Genomic DNA, 14,859 nt, shown 5'->3' with positions numbered 1-14,859 from the left:
ATCACCCCACTCTCCAAGCTAAGGTTGTAACAATATTCCAAATTATGTAATAGTTTTATGAACGGTTGTCCAGTAAATAATATACCATGGAAAATGAATGGCTCAAATGAATATTTTTATTTATTGTGTCTGTATTGACTTCGATTTTTTAGTTTTGTTAATGATTCAAAGTCATAGTGGTTAAAAAAAAGGTTTTGTTTTTGTTATCTCATTTCGCCTGATATCGTGGCATACTATAAACATCGAAGTACTTGAGAGTTATCAACAACGCTATCATTGTTTCGTTTTTACAGTTGACTGAATATTATTGCTCAGTTTGTGTGCGTTTGTTTATTGTGTAAGAATTGTTGATTCTATTAAGAAATTTTAAACTAAAGTATTTTCTTGAAACATTTGAAATACTAAGATGTCATCAACAATTGTAAAATTTGGTTTTCTACCAGTAAAAAGAACTGTTTTTCTATTGTGCGATGTACAAGAAAAATTCAGAACTGCAGCTATGTATTTTCAAGAGATCATACAGTCTTCCAACAAACTGGTAAGCGTAGTTTATTTTTCTGTTATTGTCTTTGTTTTTAATCATGAATCAAGGTTTACCACTACCTTTCTTTATTCTATAAATTATAGCTACAGGCGTCCAAAATCTTAGACATACCATTAGTGGTCACTGAACAATATCCTCAAGGTCTTGGAAGAACTGTTGAAGAGTTGGATATAGCACATGCTAAAGCTGTTTTCTCTAAAACGAAATTCAGTATGGTTACAGCGGACTTTTATAAAAAGTTGGATTCATTATGTGATGGTAATGTGCAGTGCGTTGTCCTGTTTGGTCTTGAGGTGTGTAAAACAATTTTATTTTATTAGCAAATTTTGTTAAGAATTTATTTTTGTTTTAATAGCAATTGGAGGTACAAAAATTGTATTTTTCTCTTTTATAATGCTTCTCTTATAGTGCAAAAGCCAAGCAATTCTAATAGTAGCCCGTAATTCTTGCAGTCGCTTGTACGAAATTCTCAGACATTGAGGTAGAGAAGAGAAATCCAATTTTTACCAATTCCTTCGGTGTCCATACATTGCGGCATTGTCGGAAACTAGTATTAGAGTTAACGTTAAGGACTGCTTGTTAAGGAGGTAGTGCTTAAGATTGCTGAATGAGCGCATACCACCCCGACGTTAAGCAAAACAAAAAGCGGTGGTGGTTTTTAAACCTGCTACTGGGCGTAGCAGCGTCTGTATCAATGCTCTCCTCTGATGACTATCTTATGGATCACCAACAAGCTAGAGTACCACCTAATCATTTCCACCAGAAGGCTAATGTCAACCACGTTGATGTCTAAGCGATTCAAATAATCTTTAAAACAATAATCATTTTTGGTAAAACATTACTAGATCAACTAGAAGTGCCAAGTAGTAGGAGTCCAAATTACAGAATTTTGTAACAAAAAAAAAAAAGCTGTGCTTCATGCTTATGAAGCGCGCTTGAACCGCTGCAGTCACTATCTCAGCAGCCGACATCAGTTCCTTTTTAGCTTTCCTTCTCATTCCCGAAGATCTGCTACTCCTTTAGGCCCCATGAAGTTGCGCTTCCTCTAGGACACTTTCTAGGCCTGTCTTCGAACATACAATTTCATTTTGTGTTCTGTCGTTCGTTTTTATGCCTTAACCTTTTATAGCCATCTTGCCTAACACTGTCCCTTTTATTGTTTTAAAATTCGAAGATAAAAAAAGTTATGAGTTAGAGAATAATTAATAAGAAAGAGAAAGACATGTGAGACCACGGTTTTTTATTTTCTTTCATGTTCACATTTATTTGTTTATCAACTGTTTTTAGTTGTAAAGTTGTTTTATATTTATTTAGTTATCCATTCTTATCTTACATTTGACTCATCCAAAACAAACGGCCCTTTTTTTTATTATCGTTATTTTTATCTACCTACTTTCTCCAGCAATTAACACTAACAATGTGAGGGCAATAAGAATTCAATAATATTTATTTAAAAAAATATATAAATAAAATAATAATGTTCAATACGATTTGTCGGTAATCAGTAAGAAACACTAGCTGGGAAAAAATGTCGCTATCAATTTGTAGTGGCTAGTAAAAAAAAAAGTTGACTGAAAATTACAACAAAAACAAATAAAATAAATGTATTATAATGTAGTGTTTGTTTTAAGTTAAATGTCAATTTTAGTTAGAATAGCAATGAAAGCGTTCGTAGAACTCCTTATATTATGCAAATGCCCTAGATGCTAATCACCTTGGCATTGATTAATTCTTATTAATGTAATATATACACTTTATACACATGTATAGGTTAATAAGTTCAGATGAACAATAATCCGAGTTACATTTCGAATTTTAACGAGAACCCAAAGGTACGGTGATTAAAAAAGTATACGATAGAACAACATCATTGTTTTTTCGTTTGGAACCTTCTCCATATATAACAGTTATTTTTCAAAAAGCAATATCAGTAAACAAGTAAAATCTGTTAACCGTGTTTTAAGTGACTAAATTAATTATTTCTTCCAAGATATTGGCACTGTTTAACTAATAAAAAGGATTAAAAATGTTAAGAGATAAATTTTGGTCCAGATACGTTACGGATCAGCCAAGGTAGGAAAAATATTACATAGTAACCAGAGGTTAAATGAAAGACGTAGAAATTATGCAATATCTCGTTGTTCTGTAATTCTTGACTCTTTTTTTTCCACTTTCATTTTTATTTATCGCATTATTATTGATTTTCGAATTTGTGTGGTTCCTTATCATTATTATTAATATTTATCTCAAATTTCCAGATGAGTTAAAAAGTTTGTTTTTATTTTTTAAGAAAATCTGTTATTACATTGAAAATTTAAATTCTATTGTCTTATCGATCTTTACAGTTCGATAATAAATCGAAGTGGTGACAATTGAAATAGATCAGATTAATATTTAATTATTTTAAAATTCTACCATTAAATTATCGTTCTTTATATTCAATCTTATCCATAATTTAACATTTGATTTAAGGCCCATGTGTGCGTTGAACAAAGTGCCGCAGAATTATGTGCACTTGGTATACAAGTGCATGTCGTAGCGGATGCAACGACTTCTAGAACGCAAGAAGATAGACTGCTTGCTTTTCAGGTACAATTTCAATATTTATTCTCATTCTTATTATTTTTTTTTTCAAAAACTTTTCAGTTTTTTTTTCAAACCCGACCTCTTAAGAGGATGGATGGTGCACAAAATTAAATTAAATTGAGTTTTTTATTTTAAATACTAATAAATATTAGACTCTGGAGTTGCTTAGCTTCAACAAATATTAAATCTCAACCCGCTCATATTTTTGGTTTTTGAATTGTAGTAAAGCATTCTTCCAGATAAGACCAGCCTACAAAAAACACTTTTTTTGGAACCACCGGATATCTCAAAACCAATATTTCCGGTGAAAAATACGTATTAGTATTGTTATAGAAAGTATTTACTTAATTGCTAATTTATAGAATGAGTGCTGAGTTGTTGGCTCAAGGTAAACCAACACAATCGATTGTAAAATGTGAACGTAGCAAAAACAGGTCATTTAGAAAATTTAATAACTTTCAGGTAGGCTCGTCCCAAACGAGTTACCTATCAGCGCAGACCTTGAGTAAAGTAGAGCAATTAGCAAAATATTAAAATTAAACTAAAGTATGCAAGCACAATGCGAGCAAATCATTTGTTACAAAGGAGAATTTACAATTCACTATCTTTTGATTAGTACTTGCGCTGTAAATGACAATTAAGTCTTTGAATTTGCTTTTATATTACACTACTTGTTATTATTATTAACTTATTTTACTCTAATTTCAGAGATTACAACAAATAGGTTGTTTCATAACAACCACTGAAAGTGTATTATTTAAACTGCTTGGCGACAAAGAGAATCCAAATTTTAAAGCTGTACATTCGCTCATCCTGAAACCTATTACACCATCGGGTCTTGCAAGAATGTGAAGAATATCTTATAATTAATTTATTATTGTTAATTGCTTTCTTTATGTATTATATTGTTTTTGTTATTATAAAAACGTAACACATCACAGTCAATGTTTGCAACTTAAACGTAGGTAGGTTCAAATATGAAGGCTAAATACATTTGGGAATATGGATAAAAGGTTGAATAATAAATAGCCTATAAAATATATAAATAAGGATTTAGTAATTTTTTATAACCTTACTTTGGCTAGCAGATTTTCAATTTGAATGAAAGGCTTCTTTATCAGCTTTGCGCTTGATTCGTAATTATCACTAACATAGTTATTCTTTAATGAAGTATTTTTTATTATTTTCTTTAAGATATTTTAAAATAACTTTTAGAATTGTAAATATTATTATGGTTTTTTGTTTTTTTTTAGCTAGAATTATTGCACAATTAAGTTTATTTGATTATATATACATATATCGATAAGAAATGCATTCAAACATTGGCTGTGAAATTTAAGATTATTGGGAAAAAATTTTTTTTTTTTGCAAAAAACCCTTAGCTTCCACATTGTGCCAATATTTTTGATTATTATTTAGTTCAGATTGATTTTAGATGGATAACTAAAAAAAAAAAAAAGTGTATTTCTATAGAGATATGTGTAGAGGTTATATCGAACAAAATTTGTTCACAATCGATTATACTGCAACGGGTTTTGAGGACACAGAATAATCATAAAAATAAAAAATAAAATATTAATAAAAGAAAATAATGGAACAATTGATATAACGAACTTTCACTGTATTACCTTAAAACTGTAGCAAGTCCGAAGGCGAAGCACTCAAACGGAAATTTCACATTTCTTGCGATTTTCTGTTAGTTATGCTGGTGTTACATCACACAAACAACTATCTGTTAATCAATAGTGGTCATCTTCCTGGGACCCTTGTGGCTTAAGAAGTGTGTGGTAGCTGGCACCGTACCAAAGCAAAAAGCTTGTATTATTCTCGGGGCCCATTATTGTCCTAGATTCGACTTACGTAGTTAGCGAAGGGCCATAGTCCCTTTCCTAAAGACGAATAACTCATCTCTCAGTACTGAAGCAGGCGATTTTTCTGGACAGTTATAAAATCGGAAAAATTGGAGAATGTTTTGGTCTAACTGAAGGAAGGTTTCATAAACTGATGGTTTCCTTATGGATTGTCGATATTCACTGGGCACTGGGCACCTTTCGTTCTTAACATCTGTAGTTCTGTAGGGAGTTAGGATAGATACCACCTTTTTTTTATTAAAAAAAAAAAATTGTGATACTACTTCATACCATGTTCAAAAAAATAAAAAAACTTTTAGAAAGATTTAATTTGAATAAAGACTATTGTTGCGTAAATGAAGAGTACAAGTTATGCTTTTATTCCTGAGGAATGATCTTTTTTGTCCAAATGTATGTTTTTAGATGAAAAGTGGAACAAATTATTGATATACAAGATTATACTTGTAAAATTACTTACCTCTTAAGAAAAAAAAAAATCACGTACTTATTCACTTACTAAAAATATGAGTCTAAAGTAGATTCTGCTGAACTTTTCTCAGAAAATTAGTCAGAAACAATGAAGAAATCATTAATAATAATAATCAGTCATATTATCTTTGGAACAGCTGTTTTAATAGCAATTGCACATGTATGGGCCTAATTTTTGCTGAAGTTAATTATGTTTTTTAATTTCTATAAGAAATGCTTGCAAAATCAGTAAGAGCAAAATTATATTAAGTAAATGTAACAAGCATTTTCTAAATTTTAAGTTAATGAAAGTAAGTTAATCATGTTTTACAAAAGAAAAAAAAAGATTTGCGTTAATTTTTAGAGCTTGCGAAGTCTATTTTTAAGGAACATTGCTTGATCAGAAATCTTTAAAGTAAGATTATTGGTGGTGAAATGATTGTTAAAAGATTTAGATAAATTCAATTATTTTAAAAAAATCTGAACTTACCTAGCTTTCAAATGCAAAGTTATTAATTATATTTTAATCGAATTTAAATGATTTAATGTGCTGTACTTAATTTTTAAAAATAAAAATAAAGGTGACAATATTTCATTTTGAAGTGGTAAAGATTTTTAGTAAATTTTCTCTTAAGTTGACGAAGGAAAATGTATTTCTGCTATTTATTGCTTTTTGTGTTGTTTAGAAATTAAAAATTTAATTAAATTACGAAGAATTTGATTTGGCTATTACTGTTGGAAGGTGGAATTTTACTTCATCCTACTTCTAGTAAATTTTAGAACACCGCAAAACCGATAAGATTATCGGTCTTATCCTGTTTTGGTTCTACTTCCACTTTCTCGAAATCATTTTACCGGTAGTGTTTTTTTTTTTTTTTTTTAGCGCATCAACAGCTGAGGTTATTAGCGCTCGGAGCTTTTTTCAGTGCACTGCCGACCTCTGGACAGTGTTCTCTCCGTTACAGACAACACTGTCCATCACCGGACAGTGAGCTGTAAGAAGCTCCTAGGAAGAGAAAATCTAAGGGTCAGCAGCTGGATTCGAACCCGGGACCTCCGCGTGGGAATCGAGTACGCTAACCACATAGCTAATCCCTCCCCTGTAGTGTGACTAATAAAGCGATTTTTCAGTTTTTCTTCAAAATAGGTCGTAACTATTAAAATTAATCTTCGAATGTTATTTTTAATTATTCACTTAAATTCCCATCAATTTTATTTCGAATGTTACAAGTTTAGTGTTCTTGGTTAAACAGATCTGCCAAATAAACAGGTTCCTTATTTTAACTAATCGGTTTTTCGCTTATTATTTATGATTTTTCTTAGTTTTTTTTTTAATTTAACGATTAATTTCTTTGTTAAGTCGCAGTACATTTGGTTATATACAGCTGTTCTCCAAAATACATTTGCCACAATATCCGACCAAAAAATCATAACCTGTCTTTCTGAAAACTTTATGAAGGCCAGCCACCGTTAAATGTTGCAATGTTGGGTCCTCTTTTTTAAGTTTTAGGATCCTAGCAGTGGTCCTTGGATGACAGAAGGACGGGAATTGCTTTCTGGACCAACAGTTTATTTTTTCCCCATAATCCTTTACTCTATTTACTTTTTATTAGGTGATTTTTTTTATAAAGTAATAATATTTTCATCATTTCTGTGTGTTTGCTTTTTTTGTGTTGCTAACTTTATAAGTGTTATCATTTAAGGCCACTTTTTGGTACGGCAAAAATCTCGCAAGGCATTCCAGAATTTACTATTGAACATTATATTGCTTAAAGATATGTAGAAAGGTTGGGATTAAACTTTTTGAACACAAAGAATCACATATTATGAAAAATATAGTTTTACAGAATTGGAGGCTTATAAAATTTGAAAACCAAGCTTGAATGAAATGAATTTTATAAGAAAAATTATAATAAATATTTATTAAATACATAGTTTGTTACAGAAAAACAAAAAAATTAAATCATTTTCTGGTTTGTTTCACTTCCTCTTACTAGATAGTAACAGGAAATAGTTCGATTTCTGATCAGTTCATTCGTCATGAGTACGAAAAAATGTTTTTTTAAAAAATTGTTTGCGTAAACACTAGGAGATTGTTTGATGAGCAGTAAATTTGAAAGATGGTTCAGAAAATAATAGACTGGTACCAAAGAATTTTAAAGAGAAAGAATGGAAAACCTAAAATTGGTTAGAGGAGAAGAATTTTAAGAAAAGTGTTGGTGTTATAAATAATTTAAAACTATCACACATCTAAAACTAATGGTTACTATAGCAACGAATAAATAAGAGAATAAACAAGTAAATATACAAGAAAAATACGATAAATGCAGCAGCATTGTAACTATTCACAAACTTAAGGTGGGCAGGTATATCACAGTGCAGAATTCCAGATTCGGAATTCCACCTGAAGCCTAGCAATTAATCTCTAACTTCGCTAGTAAGTCCTAGGTGAGCTGGAGAATCTCACTCGTTGCATCAAACCACAGACAATTTACATATAATTACTCAAACTTACATAAGAAGTAATTAATTACATTTTACTAAATATTGGTCTAGTAAGAAGTTTTAGTTGACTGATCTCTTCTTAAGATAAATAAAACTACGAGAAAAAGAAGAAAAGTTTAAAATTTACTAGAGTTCAGCTCGATTAGCAACGGAGAAGTTGGCCAGGAATCATTAAGAAACTTCCAATAATACCATTTTTTCAAACTCATTTAAAAAAAATATACAATTAAGCAGTAATATATTGTTGAAAACTTAATCTTTGTAGGAACCCTAAATACCCTCATCTTGAAGTGCTCTAAATAGAACTTTATAAAGGATAAATGCTGTTATTTAATCATTCTTAATATTATTTTAAAAAAGGAACATTCAACATAATGTTAAAATACGTGCTCTTAAGAAACATAAACATGCCACCTGGTACATAAAACACAAAAATAACTTTAAAAGAACCAAACTAATTTACACCGGTAGATCCAAAACCTCCACAGCCTCTCTTGGTAGAATCTATGGCCTGGAACAAAAATGAAAAATAAAATAAAACAAAATGATTAGAAATTAATAATAGACTTAATTTAAACTGTAAAAAAGACGTATGGTAGGCCGAGGACAATCAAGCTCTTAGCAATGGATCTAGACGCGATACCAACGCTTCTTTATTTTAGACAGATTTTTGACTCCGACTTCCTTTTTTTAAATAGATATATGCAGTTGAAATATTATCTGATAAAAATAACTACAGGCTTCGATCATCTTCTAAAAACAGCTTTTTCAATCTGCTTTAAACTTTGTTAGCCTGTTTGTTGTTTAGGAAAAGTATTTTCAAAACTTGATTACGAAATAGAAAGAAATATAGCTCTAGACCAAATTTTTTTTTTGTCAGGTTTTAAATTTTATGATATTACTTTATGGGGGCAAAATATCCTCTTTTTAATTTTGCCTCTGGTAATTATTTACATGACCTGCCTTTTCTGTTTCAGTTTCCAACATTCTTCTTAAAAATCATTTAAAAAAAAAAAAAAAAACTCGTTTCTTCACTTTCAAGGTTTTTAAAATCTATGGATCATCTTTTTGCGAAATATTGATCAATAATGCCATGTTTTTTAAAATTTCTTTTAAGCTTCTTAAAAATTAAGACACTGCAGACTAAATTCTAAAACTCTTTTAAACAGACTTTTGTTTTTTATTTTATAACTAAGTAAATACGTCATATTGTTAATAACCAAACAAAATAGCATGAGGAATACATAATATTTAGTTAGTATTTAGAACTCAAATGATTTTTTGTTTAATAATCAATACGTATGAATTTGTAACACAACTACAGTAAAGGGTACAATCTGAAGATAAATAATTAATGTCTTCTAAGTTCATTAATTTTATAATACATCCTTATTTAAGAAATGAAAAAAAGATATGGGCTGCATGTAAAGAGCTGGACTTTTCACTTAGTTTCTATTACGGGATGCACGTTTCCTCGACCCAGACGTCTGTCAAGGAGTCTTGGACGGATAGCGGGTCTCTGCAATAGGCAACATTACTCACCTCGGACTCTTCGAAATGGTAAAAAAAGGAATCCTTCTCCTACAGCCCTTGAAGATTTAGGACTGCAAGGCAAGTTACTTAGGGCTAAAACTAGTTACTAGATATCTCAAATTGACAATATGCCTTTTATAGGATACGATAAGACCAGTAAACATTTCACATCAGAGAGTCCCATACAAAGTGAGTCCATCTGCTGGGAAGCCTGTGACAAAAGAAACGCTTCTCATATCCAGTTTTGACTGCGTTACGCCACTTTGCGTATAGATATCTCTTGTACTTGAAGAGCATGGAGATAATATGCAAAAATAAAAAATTTATTGCAAAACTCTTGACCTTGTAAAATGTAGTTTCTCTTCAAATATCTAAGAGGGTGACGCATCACAGCGTCATTTAGAAGTAGCTCATGGAGTACAGGATCACCTCTAATGTTCTAATCTAAAATGCTCTTTGAATGACTGAAAGGGTTATACGTTTTAGTAACTTCCTGCTTTTCTTCGGAGCTAATGCCAATAAATAAGTCATATAAAAGAATCGAATTTACCTCAACTTCTTGTACTGATGGATACAGAATACGTTCACAAATCAACTGGGCAATTCTATCGCCTTCTTTAATTACAAAATCTTCAGAGCCATGATTAAATAATACAACTCCGATGTTGCCTCGGTAATCAGCATCCACAACGCCAGCTTAAAATAATATAAAGTAGTTACATGTAAAATAAATGATTAAAGATTATTTCGAAAATTATGTTTAAAAACGAACACCAACCTCCTACATCTATATGATTTTTCCAAGCTAAGCCGGAACGTGGAGCAATTCTTCCATAACAACCTTCAGGTAAATCTATTTGTAGATCGGTTTTAATTAATTCTTTCCCTCTTGCTGATATAATATAATTATATGCACTAAAACAAACATTTCTACAGGTAATGTTTTTAGAATTTCATTCAAAGAATAATAACAGATGCAATATTTACCTTTTTAAATCAAATCCAGCAGCTTTGTCTGAACCTTTTGTAGGTGCAAAAGCTTTGGAGGATAATTTGACAAAACGTAAAACTGGTGAATCACCAGGCATTATAAATCTATAATTTTGAGTTGTCTTCGGAAATGTAGGCCACGCCAACAATGTTTTTGAACAAGCTAAATTAACGCGGGAATTCTGAAGCCCGGGTCATCATTAAAACCAAGAAATAACCTTCTAATGCAGTATCAGATGTTCCTGAGGCATATAGGTTGGTAAAGATATTGATTCCTTACGTTTGCCTATAGGATGTGAATTTTTTAAAAAAACTATCAGCTTAAAAAATTCTACTTTATTCTGCATTTCAGGATTATATTAAGTATTTTATTAATGACTTCAATTCACACCATTTGAGTACAAAAGTTAGCGCCAAAATTATAAACGAAGTTTGAAACCATTATGATAAGCAGTAATGTAGGCGTACGTTCCCAAATTTATTTGTAGTTTCATTTTTGTCAAAAGATAGAATAAATAATAATTTAACAAAAAACACAACAAACTCTTTGCATTATCGTAACTTGGAACTAGACCAGATAAATATAAGAAAATATAGCAATGAACAATTAGAGCATTCAATGCTCTAATTAAAATTTCAAGATAAAAAATTACACATTATTTTAAGTTCTATTTCTTGCTAATTTCGTTGCAGATTGTTTACAGAAAAATTAACAAAAAAGAGGAACTAGAAACTATAATAAACGCAATAAGAAAAGCCTTTTGAATGTATCTCACTAGATTTGTTTTTCTACGCAAGAATAGAGAACAATAGAAACTTTTTAGCTTACGATTCTACAATTATATAAAGAACTGTAAAGAAATTTATATGTAATATTTCATCATTTGTAGATAGGGCACACCTTTCAAAAAATGAATAAAGCTTCTATTAATTAAAACTGTCCGGTAGGACAGTTGTATAAGGGTTGATCATCAAAAACTGCACGAAAAAGTGTAACGTTGAAAAACACCCAACTTTGACAATTTTTTTCTCTTTTTCTATAAAAGATAAAATTCCCAAATTTTCTTTAAATTATAGGGCAAGTCCTCCTTTATAACTGTAATTTTTTTGTCAAAACCCAGATTTAATATATTACGAGAAAAAAGTTACTGAAAATGAGCAAAAACGGCATTTTCAAAAATTGGTCTTGTTCTTGTTGTTGTTGTTGTTGTTCTTCTTCTTGTTGTTACCTTTTTTGTAAACAACGTAGCGCCTAAACGCGTGAACCGATTTTCATGAATGAGGTGTCATTCGTTTCGGAATTTTATGTAGATGTGCCTTTTGGGGGTCTCGACGCTGTACATCAAATGGGGGAGGAGTTAGCCCCATATATGTGAGGCCCCTTCTCAAAATTATTATTACTAATAACTCTGAAAATGTTAACCCGATTTTAATAAAATTTGGCAGGATGAAAGGTTTAGGGCACTCCTACGTAACATTTAAACGACGTTCTGCTCTTACCCTTATTAGGGGGAAGTATGGTAATCGTTTCAAATTATCGAAACGTGAACCGATTTTCATGAATGAAGTGTCATTCGAATCGAAATTTTGTACAGATTTGCACTTTAAAAGTCTCGTCGCTATGACTCATAAGGAGGGGAGTTTGCCCCACCCAAGTAAGGCCTTTTCTAATACTATTATTACCAATATTTCTATTACGCTTAGTTCGATTTGGATAAAATTTACCACGAAGAAGTGGTTAAAGCTCCTCTACGTGGCTGTGAAGTGCCACCATGCTCTTACACCTACTAAGAGGAAGTACTGCAATCGTTAAAATTATCAATGAGTGAACCTATTTACATCAATGAATTCGATTCAAAATATTTGCCTTTTAGGGAGAAGTACTGTAATCGCAGTTTATTTTTCTTACTCCTCTTAAAAGGAAGTACTGAAATCGCTTTTTAATTTTGCTATTTACGTACAAATACCTTCCTATTTTATTCAAAACGCTTTCTCTAAAAAATTGTTATTGAGGATGGTTTGGGGGACCGCAACTATAATCATTCTTTAAAAAGATCGCTCCAGTGGTAGTTACGGTTCGGACTTAACACCTTTTTAGGTTATAATGGTAGAATTTATTATTCCAAATTTTAATAAAATCTGTAAAGCAGATATGTAACTTTGCAAAACAGACAAAAAGGAAAATCTATCCAAAAAGTCCAAAAATCTCCTTAACAAAAACTTACAGTTTAAAATGTTAAGTATAAGGGTTGATTAAACGCCAAAAGGTACACAAATCAGCAAGTACCCAACATTTCATTAATACTTCATTAATATTTAAGTAATTTTACTGCATTAAATTTCATTTATTTTTTTGAATTTATTAGAGGTCACAGACCCTTATGCTGGCCAGTTCATTCATAATTTTTTTTTTATTGATTTAAATCGCGTCAACATCTGAGGTTATTGGCGCCCGGAGTTTTTTTCAGTGCACTGCCGGCCTCCGGACAGTGTTCTCTCGTTACAGACAACACTGTCCATCACCGGCCAGTGAGCTGTAAGAAGCTCTTAGGAAGAGAAAATCTAAGGGTCAGCAGCTGGATTCGAACCCGGAACCTCCACGTGGGAATCCAATACGCTAACCGCATAGCTAATCCCTTCCCTTAGTTCATTCATAATATTTTATTTTTTGTTATAATTATGATAAAATGTATATTATATCTTCTTAATTAAATAGGTACTTTATTATAGCTTTATTCCAAATTATTCTTCTGATTTATCTTTATTAGGCCCTTTATTCTGAGTAGTCACATATACATGCATGTTAAAATAGAAAGAGACAAAGTTAGAGTCGGCTACTGTTTAAATTTGAATCACGGATTTAAAACAATATTTCAGTCTAGAATTCTTCTTACCGAAGTATTTGTAAGTACAAATAACGCATAGGTAATATCCATTAAATTATTCAACAATAATTATTCATTTCTCAATTGTAATTTAATGTAGTCCCTCTAATTTTACTTATAGTAGGTAAAATACTGGTATAATTAGCTGTCATAAAAATATGCATATCTTATATTCCAAATATATAACACTGCGGTAAGAATACCTAGATTGAGAATTGAAGAAAACTATATTATTTGCGATAAAGCCAGATTAATTATTACCTATTATTAAAAACGCTTGACTACTAAATAAAGTAACAATTGCTTTAATCGAATTACGAACTTAAACCGAAGATTTTTATTTAAAAATAAAAATAAATAAATAAAATAAACAAAATCATTGATGAATGTTGGTGCAAGCATTTTTGAAAAAAGTTTTGAATTTTTTAGCCTCATATTTTTTTTTATAAAGTTTTTTTTTTTAACCTGTGATTAATAGTTTGTTGATTAGATATTACAGTCAATCTAAGAAATAGTGTTCTATTTGAACAAATATTTTGTAGACGAAAATGGCCAGCATAAGGGTCTGTGACCTCTAATAAATTCAAAAAAATAAATGAAATTTAATGCAGTAAAATTACTTAAATATTAATGAAGTATTAATGAAATGTTGGGTTGTTTGAAGCAAATTGAAAACCACTAAATTTTAACCTTCCATATCTTATTACCTATTATCATTAGAACATTGCTATTTATATCAGTTATAAAGCTAAGTATTCTCTACAATTAGGTAAAGAAATCATTGAATTCTGATTAACAGAAACGGAGAAATAAAGGTTTGAAATTTGAAGCAAATTGAAAACCACTAAATTTTAACCTTCCATATCTTATTGCCAACTATCATTAGAACATTGCTATTTATATCAGTTATAAAGCTAACTATTCTCTACAATTAGGTAAAGAAATCATTGAATTCTGATCAAAAGAAACGGAGGAATAAAGGTTTGAAATTTGAAGCAAATTGAAAACCACTAAATTTAAACCTTCCATATCTTATTACCTAAAATCATTAGAACATTGCTATTTATATCAGTAATAAAGCTAACTATTCTCTACAATTAGGTAAAGAAATCATTGAATTCTGATCAAAAGAAACGGAGAAATAAAGGTTTGAAATTTGAAGCAAATTGAAAACCACTAAATTTTAACCTTCCATATCTAATTACCTAATATCATTAGAACATTGCTATTTATATCAGTAATAAAGCTAACTATTCTATACAATTAGGTAAAGAAATCATTGAATTCTGATCAAAAGAAACGGAGAAATAAAGGTTAGAAATTTGAAGCAAATTGAAAACCACTAAATTCTATCCTTCTATATCTCATTGCCTATTATCATTAGAACATTGCTATTTATATCAGTTATAAAGCTAACTATTCTCTACAATTAGGTAAAGAAATGATTGAACTATCAGAGCTGTGAAAAGGGCCATAAAAATTTGAAATTTGACGCAAA

General features: G+C 30.5%; 2 protein-coding genes across 3 annotated transcripts; one reads left to right on the top strand and one right to left on the bottom strand.

The window, feature by feature from the left end:
- Nucleotides 1-39: 39 nt before the first annotated feature.
- LOC141455234 (isochorismatase domain-containing protein 1-like) lies at nucleotides 40-6,050 on the top strand. The gene is made up of 4 exons (XM_074130148.1): nucleotides 40-538; nucleotides 628-837; nucleotides 3,017-3,133; nucleotides 3,839-6,050. The coding sequence occupies exons 1-4, from the start codon at nucleotides 407-409 to the stop codon at nucleotides 3,980-3,982; spliced, it is 603 nt and encodes a 200-aa protein (XP_073986249.1). The 5' UTR covers nucleotides 40-406; the 3' UTR covers nucleotides 3,983-6,050.
- A 1,277-nt stretch (nucleotides 6,051-7,327) lies between these two features.
- dUTPase (Deoxyuridine triphosphatase) lies at nucleotides 7,328-10,708 on the bottom strand. 2 transcript variants are annotated; one of them, XM_074130152.1, is made up of 4 exons: nucleotides 10,474-10,708; nucleotides 10,265-10,416; nucleotides 10,037-10,182; nucleotides 7,328-8,464 (listed from the first exon to the last, which is right to left on the bottom strand). In XM_074130152.1, exons 1-4 carry the CDS (start codon nucleotides 10,572-10,574, stop codon nucleotides 8,408-8,410), a joined length of 456 nt encoding a protein of 151 aa, XP_073986253.1. In that variant the 5' UTR covers nucleotides 10,575-10,708; the 3' UTR covers nucleotides 7,328-8,407. The 2 variants fall into 2 exon arrangements, with proteins under 2 accessions (XP_073986253.1, XP_073986254.1); XM_074130153.1 differs by having other exon boundaries at nucleotides 10,265-10,401; nucleotides 10,474-10,705.
- Nucleotides 10,709-14,859: the final 4,151 nt, after the last annotated feature.

The sequence above is a fragment of the Rhodnius prolixus genome, unplaced genomic scaffold, assembly GCF_049639745.1.
Source record: "Rhodnius prolixus isolate KJV_2025 unplaced genomic scaffold, Rpr scaffold_33, whole genome shotgun sequence".
Classification (NCBI taxonomy): domain Eukaryota; kingdom Metazoa; phylum Arthropoda; class Insecta; order Hemiptera; family Reduviidae; genus Rhodnius; species Rhodnius prolixus.
This window is presented reverse-complemented; position numbering and strand designations above follow the sequence as displayed.

Coding starts and splice junctions, on each gene's coding strand:
- LOC141455234 (XM_074130148.1), top strand. CDS start 407: ATGTCATCAACAATTGTAAAATTTGGTTTTCTACCAGTAAAAAGAACT. Junction 838..3,016: donor TTGTCCTGTTTGGTCTTGAG/GTGTGTAAAACA, acceptor ATTTGATTTAAG/GCCCATGTGTGCGTTGAACA. Junction 3,134..3,838: donor ATAGACTGCTTGCTTTTCAG/GTACAATTTCAA, acceptor CTCTAATTTCAG/AGATTACAACAAATAGGTTG.
- dUTPase (XM_074130152.1), bottom strand. CDS start 10,574: ATGCCTGGTGATTCACCAGTTTTACGTTTTGTCAAATTATCCTCCAAA. Junction 10,417..10,473: donor GCTGGATTTGATTTAAAAAG/GTAAATATTGCA, acceptor CATTACCTGTAG/AAATGTTTGTTTTAGTGCAT. Junction 10,183..10,264: donor AAATCATATAGATGTAGGAG/GTTGGTGTTCGT, acceptor TATTATTTTAAG/CTGGCGTTGTGGATGCTGAT.